The following is a 25,068-nucleotide window of genomic DNA, read 5'->3' on the forward strand; positions in this document are numbered from 1 at the left end:
GCCTTGTTATGAATATTGGCCTAAGCCCATTCGCATTGTACAGAAAACCGCGTTTGTAATGCTCCGATTTCTAATCAACTTCGCTGCCATTTTAAGAATGATCCGCCATTTTGATTTTAACTCTTGCTTTGTGTCCTAAAATGGTGGATTGTGTTTTCAACTACAGCCGAGTCGAACGACCTTTGAGTTATGTTAGCATTTAGGCTGCTGAGGGCAGAATGTTTGTTCTGTGCAAAGAAACCTTGCGACTCGAATGAACTGCAATCTTAGTGTTGTCTGCGCTCACAAGCCTCATTCTCATATAAACGAGACAATGTAGAACAAACTCAGACCATGTGTTTTTGCTGAACTGCACTGTATCAATTCTTGAAACAAGGCTTACTGTGGATTGGAGAATCAACGTTACCATTGAGTTTTCATGGACAAGCAAATTTTATTATGTTAAACAATATTGTTAAATTTGTCATGTGAACTGGGCATTAACCCTAGCATGTAAATTATTAGTTTGGAGAGGGGCTGGACAATGATTGGAATAACGTATATAAGAGCCTGTATTAAGATGTCTATCACTCTCACCCCTCACTGTGTCGGCTGGTACACACTGTGAGGTGTTGGGAGCCCGATAGCTATCCGTTTTGCTTTGAATCTGTACAGAAATAAAGATACTTGTATTTTTCAACCCGTGATTGCCACATTTCATTTTGTGGCACTAAGCCTCGATAGTTCTTTGGTCTTTCAACCCGATTGAAAATCCGATAGGCCTTGGACTGAGATAGAGGAGCAGAGTGCAATCTTTAGATTGCCATAGAAAAACCTCTTCTAAGTCTTTGAACGATGTGGAGGCAGGAGAAACTCTAGAACATATCTTGAGAGATGAAACGCCAAGACTACTTTCAGATAATAGGAGGATCAGACTATTAAAGTCACATTTATTTTTAAAAACACTAGAAAAACCGCTGGGCAGGGGGGGTTGAGCTAAACACCTGCACAAAGAATGCTGACGTCATAGCTGATGATCACCTTCATGGTGGCAACATTCAAAGGACAGAATGTGTAGGCTGAATCTGATGGGATCATCAATACCAAGCGCAAGTCGCAAGACAGGACAAAAGACTTTGGAGATTAAGAATACCTCAATCGTCTCAGAAACTGCTCGACAGTAGGAATTTTAAAATACAAACCCTGTATATTTATTTTTATTTATGTATTGGACATTAATATGGCACCTATACTCAAGTGTTTCCAGGTGCCACAAGACAAGAAGGGGACTGGGGGAACCCGGGAATCACAAAAAGAGCAACAACAAGTAGAACAAAAACAGATATATTGGCCTTGTGACAATCCTATCGTGCAAGCGCAAGACAAGGGGTAAGTGCATGTGGGGAGGGGATGGAGGGCGAAGTGCAGGAGTGGAGTGCCCCCAATGGGGGCGGGCAAGTGCTGGGAGGGCCCATGGTGGTAAGCGCAAGGGGAAGAGGGAGGATAGAGGATGAGTGCAGTGGGTAGTGGGATGGTCAGGGGAAGGGAGCAAGAGCTGGCAAATGATGCTGGGTGGACTGGTAGGGGGTGGTCTGGTCCCTGTGTGAACTCTGAAGGGACCAGGCTCCAATTGCAGCATCACTTGGAGAGATTAGCAAACGAGGGAGATGGAAGGAAGAGGAGAGAAGTAAAGTCTTGAGATGTTTCCAGAACTTAAGACGATCCAGATCAAGCCTGAGCGTGGGGGAGGGAGGCTGTTCCAGAGGGAGGAGCCATCCGAGGAAAGGGATCTAGCTCCCATTCTCTGCTTTGAGAAGCGTTTTACCAGAAGAGGGTTGGAGCCAGAGGACTGAAGGACTCTGGCAGGGAGGTATCTAGGGAGGGAAAGTTGGATGTAAAGAGGACCCATGCCCCAGACAGCCTTGTGGATGATGCAAAGGGTTTTGAATGTGATCCTTACACTCACCGGGACCCAGTGCAGTGCCAGTGACCGCGAGATTTTAGGGCAAGAGAGATGCAGTCCCTGGGCTTGAGGCCAAGGATAAGTATTGTAGTCCTGTTCTAGATTAGGTGTAGGGGGACGAGGGGAGGAAAGATGCAGGTTGAGGTAGAGGCTGTTGAAGTAGTCAAGCCTTGAGAGAACCAGGGCTCTGGAGTTGTTGAGCTTCTGGGGGAAGGTGAGGAAAGGTAGAATGCCCCTGAGGAAGTGCAAATGAAAATTTGACTTGTTGGAAGGTCTGTGATGTGTTGCGAGAAAGAGAGAGAGAGGAGTTGAAAACCCAAGGTTTTTTGCCTCACAAATCGGTGAGGGGAGAGGACCCAGGGAGTCATCCTCAAATTTGATTTTGTTGCTATGGAATTCCTACAGGTGCCTACGTTAGCAACAACAGTAAAAATGCAACCTATCTTCAAGCACACAATAGGTATATACCATGGGCATGACATGAACTGGAAGACTTCCCATCTACATTAATAAAATTGGCTTATTCTAAGTCAAATGGCGCAATAACATTACAACCCAAGTTTCTTCAGAAAGGTCCGAAAGTTTGTACATGAGTGTCTAAAAAGCCAGGCATGAAGGTTCAAGTTTTTCTATTCCCAGGAGAAAGATCTGTCCCCTGACCGCGACAGATGAGCACTTCAGATGGCAATCCGCAAGTCCAGGAACTCTAAATACCATGACTTTCTGGCAGAGGTTTGGCTAACAAAAAGGATCATGATTGCAACCATAATAGTATGGTTTAGAGGAATTTGGAGAACAGGAGGTAAGGATCATAAAATATTTGTGTCATTCTACAACCAGCAAAATGCCAAACACCCTCTGAGTGGAAAATCCCAGGAGCAAAACAGGGGGAAATTGCACATATGGTTGGAGGTGAACATGGAACAGATTTCTCTCTCACCGCCTATTGAAATGCCAACACGAAATATATTACAGCTACTTTCTGCTCATGCCATCTGAAATGACATTCTACCCTGTCAGACAAGCTAAAGACGACGAGACCCTGTTTTGTTAGAGGACAGAAAAAACGTGAATGTGACCTCCAGGTCAGAGGGAGGAAACCCACACTCCACATCTTGCTGCGGTAATACATCCTGGTGCAGTTATTAGGCAAGATCTGCATGAAAGGAGGCCCGCAAAAAAGCAACAATGGCAAGCCTAATAGTTTTCAGTTCCAAGAGGATGAAGTGTAGAGCTGTCTACCTTTCATCCCTGTGGCAGCTGAATGAGAGGTTAGATAGTTGGGTTCTCCAACAAGAGGGAGGCATCAATCACGAACATCAGTTGCAGCCACTGTTAATTAAACAACTTTCTGAGTATATTGGTGCAGACACTCACCGTAGAAGATATTGATGAATACGGGATCAGACATTGCGGGTCTCCACAAAACGGGGGCAACTGACAGCGAAGAGCCCATTACAGGGACTGCATCAGCAGCCTTGACGTTGGCATTAAGAGGCTGCTTGAAGCCAGAAGACTCAAAGGTCAGGGGAAAACTGAAGCTTGTAAAGGAGAGACTGTCTGAAACAGAGTCACTGCATAATCGATGTCCCTGACTCTCCCTTGGGAGGTTGAAAGACTGTACCAACCTATGTGTAAATGGGTGCTTTTATAAATAGGATGCTGCATTTCTGCAAGCAGTCAAGCATTCAAGTGAAGCAAAATGCAAGACCTGTTAAGAAATCTCTGACAATATGGTCATCTGTATAAGACATGAACACTTTCCCTCAGGTGAGCTTCCCCCACTGCAAGAGACATTGTGAATGGGACAACGGCAGGATGAAAGGCAGGCATGTAAATTAGTAGCGTTAACCCCACATCCCACAGTGAGGCCCCAGATCATTCCTCTGCTTCAAATGGATTTGCAAGTAAAAATATGCATTGCCGATGTCCATGTTCCACAGTCCTTGTGGGATAGAGCATAGAGTATCCGAGTCAAACACCTTTTAAAATGTCTTTATTCGCAGGAATCTGTTCAACAGTCTAAAATAGGCCACAGAGAACACCCTTCTTGGGAACAGGTAACTACCATGAATACTATCCCATCCCATGCTTCTGAAGTGAATCCAGTTTAAGGCCTTCCTTATGGAGTAGCGTTCAACCTCTTGGAGTAGGGGGGGGGAGCATTCCAGTAATTAACGTCCCTAAGAGGAGGGCAGTACCCATGTAGAGCTTTCAGCAGCACCCACTGGCCCAAGGTAAGCTGCACCCATTATTGAAGGAATGGATGAATTGCACTGCCCCAGCAACAGGCATCTTTTGCAAAAGATCCTTAAAGAGGTTTCAGGTGGATGGCCTAAAGGCATAGACATCTTTGTGGAGGAAGGCCCATAGCCACAAAGCCAGAACCTCTGCATCTAACAGCACGAAAGGTGTTGTTGTGGAAAGCTGCGGATACATAGCATGACGTAAGTTATGTGTTGGAAATGAGACGCACCCATAGAGTCAAACCTGTGACACGAGTAGACAAGCACACAGATTGCTAGAGGTTTTGAAAATCACCAAAGAATCCTCAGCCTTGGAACTGAACAGGTGCTCTTCCTTAAAATATGTTTCAAATCAGGTTTTTGTGCAAGTCCACTGAAAATGGCGATGTGCACCCTCAAGAATGTTGGCGACTATCCAGTGCACTCCGCTTTGCGCAAATGGGCCACCATGTCCATGTCAAACGGGAGCGCATGCTTAGCAGGCATCCAAAAAAAGGAGGGCGGAGGGAAGGGGAGCGGGTTAAAACTCCTAAGGCATGTGTTTGGCAGCTTCATGGATTACATCACACATTGTGGGGGAGTCCCGCCAAAGGTGCAGGAAGCATTGGCCACATGTAATCCAGGCTGCCAAAGGTATAGGCCTTTTTTCCAAAGAAACCCAGCTTCTTGGATTGCCTGTCTGGAGGTATATTTGGGAATGTATTGGGCTTAAACCACACACTTGAAGCCTGGACCACAAGACTAAGATGTGCTGACAGAAAAACAGAATGGCTTGGTGGCTGCCTGTGTCTTTGAGACTTTCTCACACACAGGTGAAGCCGAAGACGTCTTCCAATGAGATTGGAGCAGATCTTGCAAACCCCCATTGAAGTTCCTGCTTGACATCATACTCCAGGATGTCCTTATGCTTTTGAAAGTTCTGGTAGCATTTGGACAGCCCAAGACAGTCAGCTGCCTTGTTCAATATCAGGCTAAAGAACGACAACTTGATAGGGAGCATGAATGAAGATGAGAGAAGTCCAGCTTGGAGCATGTATCCATTCCTTTAACACCCTGAAGGCTCAAAGCAACTAGGTCCTCCACGCCAAGGTCAGGCACATTAGTACACCAGTGTGTTTTGAGCTCCTGCCTATACCTTTGGTACTGCAGAGCAAAATGTGGACGTGAGTGTGCCCCTGGTGGAGATATTTTCAAGCGATGAATAAACCCTGAGAAATACCACATGTAACACCATTATGTACCTGTATACCTGTATGATTAGCACAGAAGGGGTAACATATTTAAATTTTTCATTTAAGATTCTTTATTTGAGCTGAACTGTTTTGCTTCCAATTGCCAGTGCATCCACTAATACACACACACTCATTACAAATGCATCACCAACTTTCCCCCTTACTTGTTTATCTTTTAGAATACTAGTGTTAGGCAGAATCCAGTGCAGTTCCTTTAGGGAGCACTACACCAGATAAGGACTACAGGTGAGAGCAATAAATCCCCTTTGGTATCAGTCTGTACCACAAAGATTTAGTTGGAAGCTGTGGCTGAGCAGTCAGACTTATCTCAAGAGGGAGATGAGCAGTATTCAGGGTTTACACAATAGGCCCACTAGATTATGGAACAAGGAAACACTTACCAAAGCTTTGTATTTAAAAAGAGTAGCTATATATTTATTTTATACACTTCTAATAAAACACATGTATCACAGTCATCAAGCAAGTTAAATTAAGTCAAAGGAAAAATATACACACTCCCAAGTTGAATTGTAGACCAAGTGAACCAGAGTGAAAACTGAGCAAAATGGCACAGTGACAACTACACACAAGGGATCCTCTAATTATTCCTCACAAGGGAGGGAAAACACAAGTTATCTAGAAATAGTTTCCTATATACTCTAGCAATACTTCCCATCAGTTTGTGAACCAGTTCAGCAAGACAGTGCATCAGTATAGGCAATACTTGAAATGAAAACTGAGCAAAATGGCATTTCATAATGTTTAAGAATGGGAAGGAAAGGGTAGTTAAAAGAAATAGGTGCACCAACACAGTTCTCAGTGAGAATCAATCATCTAAAGAAAGCAGATCTAACAAATGTGACCAGAGTCAGTAGGCCTGTGCCAAAGTCAGTGGTACAGGGCCAGGGCCCAGGAGCAAAATGTTCTTGTAGCTGCAGTCAAGTCTTTGGTTAACGAATTTGAAAAGGTGGTTGCAGAAGTTGAAAAGAATGTTAAAAGAGGGGGGCGACCAACCCAACAAGTAGGTAAAGGATTTAAAACACTTTTAGTGCTACCGCAGAGAAAGGGAGGCCTGGCGGAACAATGTACCTTAAAATGAAGAAGTGGCTCCTGCAGTGGCGGTTGTTCCTGGTAGTTCCTGCAGTTCGGGTGATTCAGCAGAGGAAGAGATGCTCTTGTCGTGGAGGAAGGTTCGAGTTACTGCACTACCCAGGGATGAAACCAGCCACGGTGCTGCCCGACGAATAAAAGGTACGCTCCTTTAAATCGCGGTCCGGGTGGACTGGTGCCTGGCTATCTGGCCTCCGAGTACAGAGTACGGGAGATTCAAACAAGGCAGGTCCGGGAATGCGATTGGCAAACTGGTTGGCCCCACCAGCTCAAGGGAAGAAGGCTCTTGCAAGTGAAGATCTTCTCTCGTCGCGTGGAGAAAAGTGGTGAGACGCTGCAGCAGGGCTTCACTGGTGGTTCAGTCGTTGCAGATGTCTTTGGCTTCTCCCCTCTTCGGCTTCTTAGTTCCAGTGGGGACGTCTTGCTCTTCCAGTCCTCAGGACCCTGCTTTTATGCAAAAAGATCCCCATTCATGCAGCCGAGCTGTCACTCAGACAGTGGAGTGGTCATCTTGGCGGGAGACCCTCCAGCCTATCAGGATAGAGTGCGACATGAGTTGCTGAGGCAACCCTGTCCAGGGGTCCTACTCCCCCTCCCACACAATGGACCCACCCCAGACTCAGTGGCGCCGAAAGGAGGGTTTCTTGGTGGAAGCCCGCCAAATGGACGAACAAAGGATCCCCGACCAGGGTTAGAAGTTTAGAGAAACAAGTTATATAAGTTCTGGCAAATAAAACCTACCGGAGCAAACTTAATATTAAAATGCACCGGCGGTATGTTAGAGGCTGTCAGAAAAAGTGGTAGCCTCGAACAATGGGAAAATCCCATAGGGAAATATTTGCGGTCGAATATTTATGGTAGTAACCACTTCCATAAGCCAGAAACGTTTGAGAGAGGGACTGTAGGGTGCCCTCTCGAAAATTAACATAGGGGAAAAACTATTAACCCCTTCCAGTACCTCCATATTAAGATGGGTTGTACTGGTTTAGTTCATAGGATTTGACTAGTAAAGTCAATGGGGACTTTACAAGCCCTGGGAGACATTAGTCAGTCCCAGGGTATGAAGTCTATGTTTGGGGGTCGCTACGACACCCCTGTGTCACTGCACTGAGGGTGCTGTGTAACACATGTGAATAAAGATGGTTCCTATGGGGTTGAGAAAGATCCCATAGGCATTAAACGCAAAAATAGCATAGAACACACATAGCAAAAATGTCTAAGAGTGGGAAAAAGAGTCTCACTCTTAGCAGGTAAAAAGAAACAAATCCTTCAAATTCAGCAAAGCTGCTGGGGGACTCTATAGTAAGGGAAATTAGCCATAGAATGAGAATTCTCCATAACAACTAGCTAGCCAGCACTTTACTCCCTTCCCTGAAACCCTTTCCAAGCTGCATCGTTTAAACCGATTATCGAGTCGTGCTACAAGACTATTGTTTTTCCTTCACTGTTGAAAAGCTGCATTACCTCACATCGACATTCAAAGTGACAAAGAATGCCCATTGCTGTCCAATGCACGTCTAGCTTCCTTTATTCCTAACTTCATATTGCTGGCAGCGTTCTTTTGGAAAAAGCAAGAATTGACCAGTAAACCACTTGTACGCACGGAAAGCACTGCTCTTTGTTTTCAAAGGTAACACAATGCTTTTAATGGCAGGCCGCAGAGGAAGTTTCGAGAATGACAAAAAATCAAAACCTGAATATACAAATCGTTTGGAAGGCAAAGGTCACAGATCAGTAATTATTGTAATGCATAACAAAGGTTTGATAAATAAGGTGAAAAAGAAGCAAAGGTCCATTATATTTGAAATATCTGGGCTTTTTTTAATTAAAAGACATTTGTGAAGTAGAAATTATGAGGACACCATAAAGTGCCCCATGGTAAATCCGAAGTAGTAAGGACAAAATGTAAGTTCCGTGCAGTTTTTCCACACTGAAAGATGTAGTCTTCATCTTAAAGATAATAGCGAAGATGTTCAATCCACACAAATAAAAAAGAAATTAAATACACAAACAGTATAAATACAATTATAAATCGTCGTGCATACAATCTTCATATACATGAATGATAATACTACCATTCAAATTCTTTCAGCGTAATTCACATCAGAAGTGATGGGACGGGGTCACAGCGAAGGCCCCTCCGAATGCATGGGACAGCAAGAGAAACAATCTAGCAATTGAGAAAGAAGACCACAACCACTAATGGAGAGGAGTCAATTCAATACATTTAGGTTTTCTTCTCACAACACGGATGTTTAGCATTATTACAATTGTGATCCCTGTGCCTCCTTGGAAGTGTTTTCAAAAGTTTAGCTTCAAAGATCTTGAGTGAGTCCTTTAATCCGATTGGCAGAACAGGGGAGTGGTGCCCAACCAGGACTTCACCAGACACTCTCCTTGCATCTCTTGTCCACTGACTTTTACACAGACTATAACCTTTATTTCCTATTGATGGCACACAATGGAAGATAATGCTTCATTGGGAGGATCTCCTCCTTTGAGGTGCTTGGTTCTTTCCGGCCATCAGGCCATTATACAAGACCAGGAGCCACAAGCCTCTAGTGATACTGTTAATTACACTCAGGTTATTCCTGAACATGGAGCTTAATGAAGCACTATCCTGCTATTCAGTTGAACATGCACGATCATCTCATTTCATGCACGACCTTTCTAACATTCTCAAATCGTTGGAATTTGTCTTCAAGTGCAGTGAAGCAGATTTGGCATATAAAAAAAGCTTCACCACTTGTGTAAACATTTTTATGTAAACTTCTTTTGTTTCTTATCTTGGCAAATCAGTCCATGTTTCTATAGAAGATACAGTCTTAATCCTGGCTTCATCCAAGCATCAACACTGAATGCAGGTACAGAGTAAACCTTCACATTAACTCTGATATCTGGTGCAGAGTGTAGCTTCTTTGCATCTTAAGACCAGGCACAACAAATCAAGGTGGGGGTTTTAAACCCAGAACATTTTCCTAACATTTTGTTTACATCCTCAATCACCTTTTTGGAAAGGTTATTTCCCAACACTGTCACAAAAAACATCCTTATACTCTGAAAAGCAGTTACTCTTGCTCCATGAAAACTTAAGCCTTCAGGTTTACTTATTGTAAACATTAGCCTCTCTCTGAACCAGCCAAGCAGATATTTTCTTAATGGGGCAGAGAAGAATTTACCATTTCTAAAGAGTCATTTTAGTCGGTAGCAACAGCAACAATTGCCAGTTAAATCTGAACTGATTCAGCTTCATGTCTGCAATTCAGAACTATGCAGTGTGGTATAACTAGTTGCTGCAGTTCACCAGACCGAAGGAACAAAGTATATCTAAGTAGTTAACCCTCATTTTCCATAGGTTAAGATTGCCTTAATAGAGCCCACAAGAGTATTCTACTCTACATTTGCGAACCACAGTGAGGCCCCGAGCAATCGGAGTGCTTATAAATGTGCGTGGGTCGTATATTGGCAGATACAGGATTTACTTAAAGGTTAGTATTTATAATTTAGGAACACATTAATGTTTGTAAAATTAAGGTGTTACTAAATTAATTGCTCTTCCTTAGAAAAACATTCTTGAGCTTAGACTAACGGAAATGGAAATCTTTCCTAAAAGCTTTATTTCTGCCCTTTTTTTATACAAAAGATTAAAGTTTAGTCTTACATGGTAGGTCTGGTCAGCTATGATTGTGAGCTCATTCTGAATATTTAAATCCAGCCCCTCTATTATGAGCAAAGTGGAGTAAAATGGCCAGAGGGAACGGAGCTATGAAATAGTTGAACCTTTCATTGATCTGATGCCGTTACTGCGTGAGTAGGTGCCCAACCACGAAACACCGTCCTAACTAACTAGAATACATTTTTGTCAATTTCCATTTGGAAATACGGCTACAGTTTTCTTTTAAAAATAGGGTATTAAACATTCCAAAATAAGACCCTTATATCAAATTTCACAAGAAATATTCACTACCAAACAGAAAAACCAAAGATCGCTTAGAAGACAGAAGAAAAACATGATGGACAACAAACGTTCTGAACAAAAGGTAACAATTAGGGATTCAAAGAGGCAAAAGGGAAATGTGAAAATATAACATGGTATAAAGGGGTTAGAACATGCTAAAGACCGACAGGCAGAGTCCTGACCTGGAGCACGGTGAAAGACAAACATGAGATTTTTATTGCACTAATTCAAAATGACAAGTGTTTTGATCAGTGGTAAATTAATAAAAGTTCTTAGGGAAAAAACCCTAATAAAATTGAAGCTAAAAACGAACTGTTGCTTAACAGGTCGGGGAAGCTGGAATAGTTCCGTCAAAACCGTTTGTGCTTCACATCTTGGGTAATAATTTGGCGTTCACCTCGTCAGTTAACTTGTTATCTTGCACAGTAGATCACAATAGTGTTACAATCTTGCAGCCAATAGTTTTTCTGTACTTGCACGACAACCTGTGAAACACAAATCAAAAGTTAGGTGTATAAAAGAATGATGTCTCCTTTATAGAATATATCGGCTTCTGTTTTCAAGCATTTTAGCTATATTTTAATTTTTTTATTTATTTGAGTTTTTATTCTTACAGAAAATGTACCATTGTATCAGTTTCATGAAAGACCTCTCAAACTGAAAAGCAGTGTGTGATCAGTTTGAACAAGCAAAACAGTTGTACTTAGGTGTGTGACCAAATGTCGTAAAATAAATGAAACGAAAGGAAACACTAACCTAAGCACGTTTCAGTGTTGCAACAGGTTATCACGAGGAACATTCTGTTACTGCCCCCATGGACTACAATTTATAAAGGATTTCTACGAGATCCCAACCCTGCTTACTTTGGTAAGCAAAAACATACAGGTCTTCTTTGCACAAAGGGTGCTGTGTGTACTGGCATTGGAAACTAAATGCTGCAAGCGGTACAAAGCCATCCAATTCCACAAATCTTAAATTTGCCAAGTTGAAGTGGTAAATATCTGTGGGGAGTACATCAGCCTGCAAGACTGCTGCAAAACTAAATCATAAATTGAATATATATTATGCCTGGACCTCTGTTTTCATAAAACCTGAGGCAATAAAGGATAAAACAAGCTAATGTAGGTCTTAAGTTAAAAGAAGTTGGCAATTCCAGTCCAAGGAGGTAGGGAGAATACACTTTAAAAATGAATCTCTCTAGTAACCCACATAATAATGCAATATTTCCCCTGCCAGTACCTTTGCTCCCTCCTTCTTCCCTTCTCTCTGGCCTCCCAACTTGGGCTCTCCTCCTGCTGCTTCTTCTGAAGCCAGAAACCTTGGAGCCTCTTTTACTCCTCTCCTTCCTCCCTCACACTCGTGACATTGCTAGGAAGTCCCACTTTCAACTCTTCCCTCTCAAAGGAATTCTCCCATTTCTCACTTTCCCCAGAAGCTCAATGTTTCCAGAGTCCTGGTTCACTTCAGGCTTGACTATTGCAACAGTCTCCTCCTCAATCAACCTTCTTCCACTCTGCGACCCCTTCTGCTAAACCAGAATAGAGCAGCAAGACTTCTCCTTAGCCTTAAGCCCAGGTACCACATCTCTCCTGCCCTAAAAAGTATCCACTGGTTGCTGGCCGCTGCATGGATCGAATTAAAATCCCTCTGCATCATCCACAAGGCTGTCTGGGGCCAGTGACCACACTATCTGCAACACTCTCTTGTAAAATACTCTCCATCTGACCATTCACACCCAATCTCCACAGCTTCTGTCTTCCATTAGCACTTGCCTTGGCACACCCTCCGCACTGGAGAATTGCACTTGTCAACCCAACGCAGCCAATGGCCGCATAGCATTTACAATACCTTGCACTTCATCTGTGGGTCACCCTCGAGCACGGACACCCCAGCACCTACCCCACTGCCCTCTTCCTTTCTGCACTTGCACATTCTGAATACTTACAAGGCATAGTATGTTTGGCCGTCGCCTCCCCCATGTATTTTTTGTATTGTTCATTGTACTGCCGGCCCATGTTCCCTCCCTGTTGCCCTGTGGGTGCTTTGAAACAGAATGTATTTGCTGTATAAGCGCCTAACAAGCAAACAAATGAATACCATGGAACACCAGCTGCCACTGCAGTTGTTCAGAAGTGCAATCAGGAGAGCCATGCTACTTTATGTCAGGAGGCAGAGGGATGCTTGGCACTGAACCTGCTTGCTCGGAACGTAGCCTCCTATAAATCCCCAATAAGTAAATGCATAGTAGGATCCCCAGGATGAGGATAAACATTTGTGATGGAGGCACAAGCGTACCCCCAATGCTGCGTCAATGGAAAAATAATCCTATACAATCTAGGGAATACTGAAGAGGATGCCATCCGATATCCAGTACTTACTGTGGAGAAACTATGCCCTAGATACGCCCATCAGCCGTGCCAGCCAAAGAAAAGTTGCACAATGTGCTGGCACACCGGTTGTGCCCTGTAGAACCCCCACATACCTATACTAACATGAACCATACTCAAATGAGCCATGTGTACCACAGAAAATGTCTGAGCCCTACCATCAATACCCAATGTAACTGTAATGCCAACTACATCATGTGAATATGTGCATGCCAGGATCTGCTCTGGATGCATATATATGTGACACATCGGTGGTGCAGCCCAAACAGCTGGAGGGAGGATACTTTGGAGATTCTTGGTTGTTTGGTAACTCCATGCATTTATATACTTATCTTGGTACTACAGAAAGCGATGGCAGATTAACCTTTTTCAGGGCACTAATGGCGTTTGGTCAGAAACAGCAGAAATGGGATATTGATAAGAGGTGTGAGACTAGGAAAGGAAAAAAAACACTGTGCCAAATTACGAGGCAGGTGTGGAGGAGGGCCAAAGAATAATCTGCAAGTCAGTGATAAGTCGGAGACAAGTACTGAGCTAGATAGGTCCTAGATACGGTGTACTGACTCCCCAAACCCTCAATGTGTATAGAAACAGCCCCCATCTTTCCAATGAAAGAAGTAATCAGCAAAATCTAGATCCAGTGTGCTTACTGTTGGAAAGGAGAGCCGAGTGCACATGGTCTCTGCTGGTGGCAGATGGTGCCGGAGCAACAACACATCTACTCTGAAAGTAAGATTGCCAAATAACCGGCTGTGCAACTAAGGGCTTGGGGTTGCCCTACGTAGGTTCACAGTACTAGGGCTAGCATCTGGCAGCCTGTGGAAATTGTCAACATTCCAAATCTAGGGTCAGTTTAATTCCAGAGGTAAACGTGCCTTTACAAAAGAGGAGGTATGGGCCGGGCAGAGCCATTGGTGCCTCGCTCTCTGCCGTGTATTGCATTTGGTTCAGGCCTCTTTTGGGAAATGTATGCATAGGTTAGGGAAGCAGGGAAGGTAGTCTGGAGACACCTCTTGCTCGTCAGTCCATCTCACTCAACATCTTGTTGTGTGCCACTCCATATTGGTGTAGCCTTCCCCTAGCACCGCATTCCCTGCTGGGCCTCGTCTCTTGTCAACATCAACCTCCCCACACACGCCCATTGCAGTGTGCATTCTGCTTTGAAGCAGCACTTGAAGGCACCAGCGAAGAAGTCGAGATTACAGGACATCACATTAGTCAAGCAGCACAACATATCACACAAGCAGCAGAAAACAAGTTTATATCAAATATGAAAACATAGAACACATCAATGCACAATAAATGTACATGTACAGAAGATCTAAACAGATGTCATTATTTTCCTAATGCGCATTGTTTGTATTGAAAAACGTTCCAGTGCATTATGTCCCTGATCCTCTTCCACTCGTATCATTCTGATGCCCCTGCTGACCCAGTGGCCACCACAATTAGGGCTTGGAAACTGATTCTGCAATCCCACTCCGAACCCCGCCCATACTAAAAATGGTTGCCCTTATGGTGATTCCCGGGCCTCGCCCCCACACATGATAAACTCCTCATGCGACACTGGCTGGAGCTTGGGTATCGTGCGCTCTCCAACCTGTTCCCTGAGGGGAAATTCATCACCCCGCAGACATGGAGGCCAGGACACTCCAAGTCACCACTGGAGGTACTGCAATACTTTAGACTCAGAGCGGCAGTGCAAGACATGTGGCCTTCGTACCCGGACGAACCCCCTGAGATCTGCTACATTGCTAACTCTGCAGGAGGAAGTGGCATAGTGTCCGCCCTGTATAAAATGTTGATAGCACGGTCTGCAGAATCATCCCACAGGGTTCGGGACGCTTGGAGCCATGAACTGGGGTTGGAAATCACTGACGATATGTGGGCGAAAATGTGTACACACACACGTAAGGTCTCCCTCAATTCTAGATTTAGATGTGTGCAATATAAGCTACTTAATCGCCTGTATTATACTCATGTGGTAGGGAAATTCGCATGAAATCAGCCTCACGTCTGCCAGAGATGCAGATCCAGCGAAGCGGACCACGCCCATATGTTCTGGTCCTGTGGGGCGCTGGCTCCGTTCTGGGAGGCTGTGCTTGAGGCCCTCTCAGAGATGGTGGGGTTCCGGATTGACCCCCGGATCCCCTGCCTGTGTTGTTCGGGCCGTGGGAAGGGACTGGGGCAAAGCGTGTTGCTAGATTCTTGAATGTGGGGGCTATAGTGGCTAAGAGATGCATTCTGCAGTGCTGGAAGCAGCGATCCCCCCCTTTGCTAGAAATGTGGTTAAGGGCTTTTACCTGGACACAGATGTGTGAGGAGGACTATATCACACTGCCTGTGAGTGCTCGCCCCAAAAATGTGGACAGAGTTTTGTAGCTATTGGAACAGTATGGCTGACTTGGAGCTCCTACCTTCTCCCCCATCGCCGGATGGGGCAGCTGCGTAAATTGAACTAAGAGCAGCCTTATTAGACTCGATACGCTCTTGTGAATGTACCTGGTTTATTGCTAATGCTATGCTATGCTTGAGTGTCCTTATTCTTTATTATGTAACACGGTTTGTTGAGGTTATCTGTAATGCACCAGCTACTTTTCCTTGCCAATAAAGAAAAGTTTAAAAAAAAGAAAAACGTTCCAGTGCATAACATACTCTATGATCCTAGGTTTGCATCAAGCAAAGATTCGCAAAACGATGTTGTCCGATACTACGGTCAATCCACCGGTGACAGTTGGTGTCCACTAAGGCCCTCAATCACGACACCATCTTGAGTCCCTAAACTGGAAATACAACTTTGCACGTGAGGACTAAGAACCTCATCAATAGTCCACTGGTACTGTTGAAGCTGCTGTTCAAGTGCCTACATGCGTCACAGGGGGCACTAAAAGAGAAACATCATGCGTGTGTCATATAGGGCTAGCATGTAATTGTATTGCTCAATACAGCAGTTTGTTGTGACAAGGCAATGATAGAAAAACTTTAAAACAATGGCGATTATCCTCCAATGTTGCACAGCTGTTTACCAACACAAGCAGCTATACAGCAACTAGAAACAGACGAGTCAATAGATGTCTGTTTTTGCTACACAGCAATGGTAGCATGTACCGACATGCACTTTAACAGCCATGCATAGGAATGTAGTCTGTATTTTACTTAAAAGGTAGCACGCATATCATTAAGTTCACTGGCAACATAGCTCCACTGCCACAACTACCAACCAAGACTACACACCCTTAAAGACCCTGAATTCCAATCCCTTCCAGAAACTGTCCACAATATTGTGCTCTTCACCCATTCCAACAACGCCCAATAGACACCATACCCAGCTCACCATCCGACAAGAAGCCTACCCAGTTCTCCCAGGAACCACTTGCAATTCATCAACTCTGGCTGATCGGTTTGTCTTTAGCCTGCCCAGCATTAGTCCGCGTCTCTGCTGGCTTTGGGGTTTTCAGGTATTGCTGCTCGCACCTGCAGGGTCTCTGCCTGCATGTTGGGTTCTGTGAGGTGGAGTTTTATTTAGGGGGAGTAATGCATGAGCAATCTCGCACCATGGCTTGCCTGGGTCATATGGGGCTATCCTTGGTAGACTGCTGCTGCACCACACTGTCCTGCATAGCAATCGTACATTATTATAGTCCTCAAAATGAGTAGCCAGCTCACAGGTGACTGCAGCAAGTCAAATGTGCATTCACTCTCTACTGCACTAAATGCTTTTGTTTTTCAAGCTTTGGCTGCAGCTGAATAACAAGTAATTTATGTGGCACAACGTTGATGAACATGTGAGCGATAACTGGCCATAGCTCAAACAGCCAACAGTTTTTTTGGGAACTGACCTGGCCTCATAAAATGCAACGTCCCTTCGTCTGCTTTCCTGTAGCGTTTGTGATCCTGGTGGACATGTGTTGGCATTTGCACTTTAGCTCCGAATCATGGCACTTGCAGGTTGCATCCTCAAATTGGCTATTGTCTCACTTTTGATGTGTGGGTATGGCTATGGGGGTGTTGGTGTGTGTGACGCAATTTAGCATGTGTGTGTTGATTTCGCTTTAACGAATAGAGAGGAAATGATTAAGACGAAGCAGGACTTCAATCGACATTGCCTCTTGATGCCGTTCCATTGCATCTATTTAAATTGGCATAAATGGATTTTTATGATATACTGGTTGCAGCAGTTAATTCATCCTTGATCTGAAGCCAAGTTCCCCTTCAAATTAAAGGAAGCCCTGGTCATACCGTTATTGAAAAAGTCTACCGTAGACACTTCGGTCTTGGCAAATTATCAGCTTATTTCACTGCTGCCCTTCCTTATGAAGGTTTTAGAAGCAGTGGTGACCCCCTCAACTGAGAACGTTCCTGGAAGGTAAAAACATCTTTGACAGTTGCCAATTGGGTTTTTGCCCCTTAATGGGAACCGAATCGGTCTTGGTATCGGTGATTGATGACCTTACCATGATCAGAGGTGAGGACAGTACGGCAGGCCTCATTCTTCTGGACCAGTCGGCACTTTCGATATGACCGATTATGGGATCCTGATAGTGAGGCCAGAGGAGGCAGGGTTCTCTGTGGCAGTGTTAGATTGTTCAGTGCCTTTCTGGCTTCACATTCTCAAATACTCTCACTTTACACCTATCGCGCATCTCTGGTTGCAGTTACTTGTGGCATTCCACAGGCTCAGCCTTATCCCGTGCGCACCACAGACCGTGGGTAATAATAAGCAGCGCTCAGATGCCGGAGGGTTCCTAACGCTATATAAATGCTAAATTATTATTATTATTATGCCCTTTACTTTTTAATTTCTATATCTGCCCCATGATGGTTCTCATCCACTCGGTCAGTTTTTGGGTCTTCTCTTAGGCAGATGACACACAAATTCTGTTCAGATTGGACCCAAAGCAGGCAGACGTGAGTGTTAGATTAACAAAAAGATTGGAATCTGTTTGGGTCTGGATGGAGTCAAACTGGCTCAAGCTGAACAGCGGGAAGACCGAGATCCTGATCTCTGGCCTGCCATGGTGTCCGGGGAATGGACCAATGATTTCTGGCCGGCAATGCGGGGCCCCCTGCCTAAACCAGTCAAAACGGTTTGCAATTTGGGTATGAAGATACCATAATCTCCGTTTATGGAGGTCCAGGTCAACACAGCATGCAGATCAGGGTTTGTCAAACAAACAGCTGAAGAAAGTTCTTCCCTTCGTTCTGGAAAAATTCCATGCACAGATAGTGGCAGCATGTGTAAATGGAAGCATTGATTACTGTAATTCTATGTATTCGGCACAAGCATCTTTTCTCATCTAGCGCCTGCAAGTGCAACAAAACGCAGCAGCGCGCCTGGCTACACATATTCCGGCTAGAGTTGGGGTGACGAGGGTCCGAAAATCTCTTCACTGGCTGCCGATCGAAGCCAGCGTCAAATTTAAAGCTTTGTGCATTATGCACCGGGCACTGAATAGCAAAGGATGGGTTGCCATTCAGGAGAAACTGCATAGATATACTCCAGTCCCTTCCCCGAGATCCTCAAATGCAGCTTTTCTGCACATACCTAAATATAGCAAAGAGCTGTTGGGTGGCTGCGCTTTTTCGGTTGCAGGGCCTAAACTTTGGAACTCTTTGCCCATCCATCTAAGGACTAATGAGGACTTTCTATCTTTCAAACACATCCGTAAACATTTATTTTCCGGTAAACTCGGCTCTCTGTTTGTGATTCCCCTCACCTTCGGATTTTGTCCGCTCAAGCGCCATGATGCCTTGGGGGAAAGTACGTAATACAAGTAGTTGATTGATTAGGCTTCCGGCCTATGCATAGTACTAAAACAGCACTACTGGACTTAAACATCCAGATGGATATAATTCGAAATTCTGGCAACTTGGGCATCCTCCTCCTACTCTATCTGTCAGCTGTGTTTGACCTGGTAGATCACGACAAGTTATGCCTTACACTATCAGAAAACTAACTTCTCTGATGCCACCTTGTGGGTTAAGTCCTTCCTGTCGGATCGCACCTCTAGAGTTTTTATTGGTGATGAGGGCACTGACCCCATCACAGTACCCCTAGGTGTCCCTCAAGCCTCTTGCCTATCTCCCACACTGTACAACGCATATACCAAACTTCTATCTGCAGCACTTGACGCAATGAGAGTCATTTACACAAACTTCGCTGACGATATACAGATCCTAATCCCCATCACGGGAGGCCACTAACAAGATTCCATTACCATCAATAAGATCTATGCTATCATACAAATTGGGATGGCCACCAATAGTCTGTGTCTTAACGACGAAAAAACAGAGATCCTCATCGTAGGCTCGCCCGCCCGACTAAAATCCCTACACTCAGACTACTCGGCCATTACCATTGACGAGACCTCCATCCCTATCCTCAAACAGACAAGAACTCTGGGCGTCTACCTAGATACTAATCTCACTATGACCAAACATATCAACGCCCTATCCTCGTCTACCGCTTACACCTCCAAACTCATATCACTTAGACAATTCCTCACACCACAGAATTGTGTCACCCTAGCTCGAGCACTCATACTATCAAAACTAGACTACTGTAACATCCTCCTACTAGGAACCATAACGACTAACCTAGTCAAACTGCAATTGCTACAGAACAAAGCCCAACAGGCAGCCTTTGGACTCAAAAAGAATGAACATATCTCCCACATCAGGAGAGAGGTAGACTGGCTCCCTGTCCAAGCTAGAATTACATTTACGACTTTGATCACTGCGCATAAATGTATTACCAATGAAGCCTCCTCTTACCTGAACAACTGTGTTACCCCAAAGATATCAACTAGATCCTTAAGATCCGGATCCAGCATGCACTTGAATGTCCCTAGGTTCAAAAGTTACAGTGCGGGGGGGGGGGGACCTAGCTTCCCAGTAGCTGCACCCAAACTTTGGAACACCTTATCTAATGCACATTAGAAATGAACTCTCACACCAGCGCTTTAAGAGGCGTATCAAAACTTGGCTATTTGATCAATTCAACTAGGCATGTCTTATGTCTCTAGTATTAGCCTAAGTGCTCCTACCCGTGGCACCCACGCCACTTTTTGCATGTAATATTTTACTGTATCACTGTACATTTCTGTCTGTATTGTAACATAATTTTAACCAGCTAAGCTTCCAAGTAAACAACGCTGTGATACCTAGGGGTTTGGGCGTGTAACAAATGCAATAAATAAATATTGATATGTTACATATGGTGCATGTCTTTGATACACAAAGGGTTACTGGAAGGTATGAGCAGTGGACTCAATAATTAATGTGATATTAGAAGCCTCTCCTGTGCAGCACTAATGAGCAGCAGTCACCCACTGCAGGGGGTCGATTGCCTGCTCTCTACCGATGCGCAGTGACAGGTATATATATGCACTTCCCTATCTCTATTGCTATCACAGCCCCTTCTGGGGGGAGGGGACTTGGACACTCCCATTGGGGGTGGAGGGAGGGCTCTGGTGATAGGGGTGATAAGAATCACATCAATAAGGGTGCACCGATTTTGAACCTGGTCTTACCTGGACAGACCCACCATTAGCGTTTTAACTCCAGATCCTAACTTCTTTACTCGTCAAAATATCTTTTTGGCCTCTTGCCTCAATACAATATTATCAATAAACAAATATATAAAGTAAGGCTAGATCAGCATATGTTAATGCAAAAATGACCTTTGGGTATTACAAGACAATTGGCATCAAATCTGAACTGCCATAAAGTCTAGTACCAGTCCAAGCAAACTCTTTAGAGACCAAGCTTGATGAGTTATCCAGGTCTCATTCAGTATTGAGAAAGTCCATCTTCTCGGGGTGTAAGGACTAGGTGTACACTCCTAATGGCACACTTGGACAGTCAGAAAATTGACCACTCACACCCAGGGAAGGGCACTCTGCCCATCAGGTAGTTTGGAACATGGGAAATATCCTTCAGCTGCTATGATCTCCAGACCAAAAGGGACCTTTCCCCAGAGGTCGCCATTGCCGCCTCCCTCGGAAGCCCTCCCATCCCACATTCCCCAGCTGAGATACAGGACGGCTTCAGTGGCCTCCTCCACCAGGCCACCATGCTTGCTCACCGTCCTATATGCTGCCATAGAAATAGAAGGATTTAGTCCTGCTCCTATTTCCTATTGTGGCTGCCATTTTAACAAGACAAAGGGCATGAACAATATGCAAGAAGTCTATCTCTGAGCAAAAAAAATAAAGACTTTCAAACTATTCCCACACTGGATGGAGCCCTGGGGTGCGAACAGCTATCACCCCTGTGCTCCGTGGCATACAAGGTGGGCAGCCCTAACCGGACTGACAAGCAGCTACTGGCCCTGTATACTTCTGAATGCACGGATGCTGGCTATAGTGGCGACTGCATGTGAAAAAAGTAATGCTTCCTACATGGTAGCATCTAGAACAAAGTATCTTGATAATTGTTTTGTATGGGGGAGCTGTTGTTCCTTGTAAAATGAAAAAGTAGGCTCTGGAAAGTGATGTAGAGAATCAATAATCCAGAGGCAAATATTTAAAGTTGTTCCAAACAAGCTAGACTGATGTGCTATCACCACATCATGCTACAGTTTACAAGAGCAGGTAACGGGATTAATTAAAATGATCTGTGCAATGAACATTATGTTCGAATGTGCACAAACATTGCCTTATGGTTGGCAAAACCGATCTAAAGCAACTATTTAGCACATACACGAGTCACCAGACAGTAAGTACTGGTGATTGGAGTGGCTAATATGTTTTAGAATTTGGGTTGAACAGAATGTATAGGCACTGAACAATTTTAACATCAGTGGCTCATCAAATGATATACATGCTTGGTTGGGGTTCATTACACGTCAACATAACAATTTGATCAAGAACAGGATAACAAAGGGTATGTTTTATGATCCCCTAAGTAATTCTAGGCTTACCCTGGAGCTATGCCATTCTTCTGGTAATGTTTGAGATGAAAAGTCGAAAAACATCCCTGAACAAACTGGTGCACAACAGATGTGAAACCCCATTCCAGCTTGAAAAGGACATCTCAGGTCTATACCCATGAAGAGAATTCTGTTCGAAGAGTGGGCAGAAGTAAACCAAGTGGACTGTGTGAACTACAGACCGAAACATATGTAGGCACTCCTCTTAGCAAACAAGATCCATGATTACAGAAAAACGATCAGGCCAACAGTAGGGTTTCAGATCAAATGTCGGAGGAACACATGCTAGATCCTCAGATGGTGATCAAGACCAAACGCTGTCCATATACCTAGCTGAGCAAGTACCCACCTAAGGGTTAATAATGTTTTCACAAAGTAGTAGGAAGCCTGCAATGGGTGGTATATCATGCAAGGGAACATATGGATAATGTAGTATGCAAACACACAACATATTTTGTCTTTGAAAAATGCAGCAGGAAAAGAGTGTTCTTCTTGGACATTATACATTTTTTAATTATCTCCAAACCATTTAAAGATGAGGTACACTTACCAAGAGTATCTCCTGTTTTACGGACGGCTTCTTTGTTGACAAAGTAGGTACATCCATTGGCCCTGTGTAAAATGTATGAAGTGGATTTTAATATCTTTCAACCTTGTACATAATGAAACAAACAACAGCCTTTATAAAGATGATTTAGGAACTGCCATGCATGGCAACGCCTAAAGAGCGGCCTGCCCCCTTTTACAGGGAACCGAGAAAATCTCATTATTATACTCCAATAAACAAAAATTGATTTGTATATTTATGCACGGCTGGCGACAAACACTCATTAAGCACCAGGTAATTGGAGACCGACCCACATTCACACAAAATCTGTTTCAGTGCATAGGTCAGTTTGCACATTAATATCATAATATGTTCCGATACACCTGCTGCACCAAATACTCCTCGGGCAGCTTCAGCTACGCTGCAGTCAAGCTATGGTTATAGAACTATTAATGAAGATGACTGAAAAGTTAATTCACCAGCAGAAAGCCTCAACGCCCAAGTATTAATTTTGAAACACCACCATATAAACCTGTCACAGGTAAAGCCAGCACAGACAAGTAGAGAATGAAAGAAAGTGTGAAAAACAAAGACACTGCTTTAATAATTTCTAAAAGATACACTTTAAATGAGTTGCTGGCTCAAGTCCACTGCAGAGCTCTGTAAGGCTCGCTGGCCAGCAAAGTGGTGTCGAGAGGACGGAAAACGGTAGGCTAAACAGCACAGGCTATATGCGGCTAATGTATATTGGCGCACATAGTTGTTACTTTATTTAGGTTGACTTCAATTGACTCTCGATTGCTCCCATGATTATGCCACAAGAATGACACAGTCATTCTTGGAAAAAATATTACAAATACATTATCTGTGGTCTTTGCAGCCATGGTGTATTGGTGCACGACAGCAGCATTTTTCAATTAAGAGTCTCTTATGGATGTGGGTTGAAGTGGATTCTCCCACACACCAGGGCAGCAGCATCATTATCAGGGCCTTGTTCCAACCAAGAGGCTGGGTCTTCGTTCCCACCCTACTCCATGTGATGGTCAGGGTTCATGAACTGCAGTTGTACTAAGGGGGGATGGAGAGCATTGGGGTTGGGTTAGACCATGAAGGCTGTCCGCTAAATCGACTACTTTAAAAGCATGACCCGGCCAAATCTGTTTATTCGGGCAGGCAAAGTCTGACAATTTACAGAGGTGAGAGCTGCACTTCCTATTGCATTGCTATGGTTCTGATCCCAATAATCCCTAGAGTTAAGGCAACGATGAATACAACTGATAGACAACAAAAGGAAGGGGTAAGCACAATGGAAACACTAGGGAGTAAGACAAACTTGGGAAAAGCAGTGCCAATACGCTGCATATAGATATTAGAAGACCTACATTTTTATAGTGCCCAATGTCAACGCCAAGGGTCAACAGACAAATGAAAGCCAAAGTATTGGATCACTTTCTTTATAGGATGCAACAGAAAAACAGTGAGATTAGGTTGACTTGAGCTTGTGGGATGGTGTTCTGTAATGTATGAACAAGAATCAGCATTTATTTAGGACTGTTGTTGCCAGTACTTTGCTCTCTGGCCTCAACAATTGACTTTCTAGGAGGCAGTCTCTCAGTCTCTGGTTTTGTGTGTCCAACACTTCTTTCTTGCTACCTATTTAAGTCGTTCTTGTATTGGGTTGGACATTGTTAGTGCCCCATTCCATTGGTGCATCAGGACTTGGAGTAAATTGTACCACCAGCCCTGGTAAATTGGGTCCCCTTGACACAGATGGCGTGTCAGACACTTGCACTGGTATTAGACCATGGCTAGGAGTCTCTTGCCTTCTACAGTTGCATACAACTTCAGGATTCTGGCCAGCCCAGGGACAAATAAGCGGGAAAGTGCAAGGTCAATGGACAGCTGTGAATCCTGTGCTTGCAAGCTGTTGCATTTCAGTGAACCAAGTCTCATATTTAGATAAATTGTGGATGGTCCTCGTAGTAGCTCTGCAAACTATATGATGCCTGGCAGCATTCTTTCTATGATACCCATGATATAACACCCCCTCAAGCTCTCCCGGTCCCCAGGACGTGACTCACAGAGCAGGTGTTTGTCCACAGCCTCCTTGTCAACAGAGTCTCATCCACGAACTTCAAGCATGGGGCCACGTCACAAAGCTCATAGTATACAAATAAATTAAGGAATCTCCAAGCTAAAGGAGGTGGGAGTTGTTCCTCACTATGCTACAAAGGGCTTTCACACCTAATGCTCTACGATACAGGTGACATCCAATTATTTAACAGGTGTCAATCCTGCAAAGGTAATTTAGATAGCAGGACCACCCCCCAGAGAAAATATAATCATGTTATTGACAGCAACTGAAGCGAGGGAAATTGTGAAGGGGTGGACGAAAGCACAGAACTGTAGTAGTAGGCACAATAGGCAACCGCTATGACAACTCCTGAAGAACTGCCCTTTATTCCTGCTAGTAATAATTCCAAACATCTATAGGCCCTTCTAAATATTCCATCTTTGGATATGGAGGACATAGTGTCTCTCAATGAATACACTGGAATGGCTAGCATATATTGTGTAAATAGCAAATGCTGAATTCAACTGACTGAAAACAAATGATTGTAAAGAAGAGTAGCGAGTGGTGGGCGATAAACTAGAGAATAACCTCTACAATTATGCAAATTTGGATACAATTTTGTACAGCGTGGCCCTCTAGC

At 44.1% G+C, this 25,068-nt stretch overlaps 1 protein-coding gene across 2 annotated transcripts in view; it reads right to left on the reverse strand.

The window, feature by feature from the left end:
- Positions 1–10,676: 10,676 nt before the first annotated feature.
- GNPAT (glyceronephosphate O-acyltransferase) overlaps positions 10,677–25,068 on the reverse strand; it is a 796,967-nt gene continuing 782,575 nt past the window's right edge. Inside the window, exons 15-16 of one of the 2 annotated variants that reach the window (XM_069606907.1) lie at positions 22,358–22,419; positions 10,677–10,973 (exon numbers count right to left, since the gene is read on the reverse strand). In XM_069606907.1, the coding sequence (XP_069463008.1) occupies positions 10,930–10,973; positions 22,358–22,419 (106 nt within the window). In that variant the 3' untranslated portion in view covers positions 10,677–10,929. The remainder of the gene's footprint in view (positions 10,974–22,357; positions 22,420–25,068) is intronic. The other variant, XM_069606908.1, reaches the window with a different exon arrangement.

The sequence above is a fragment of the Ambystoma mexicanum genome, chromosome 4p (genome assembly GCF_040938575.1).
Source record: "Ambystoma mexicanum isolate Mex_15411 chromosome 4p, UKY_AmexF1_1, whole genome shotgun sequence".
Taxonomy (NCBI): Eukaryota; Metazoa; Chordata; class Amphibia; order Caudata; family Ambystomatidae; genus Ambystoma; species Ambystoma mexicanum.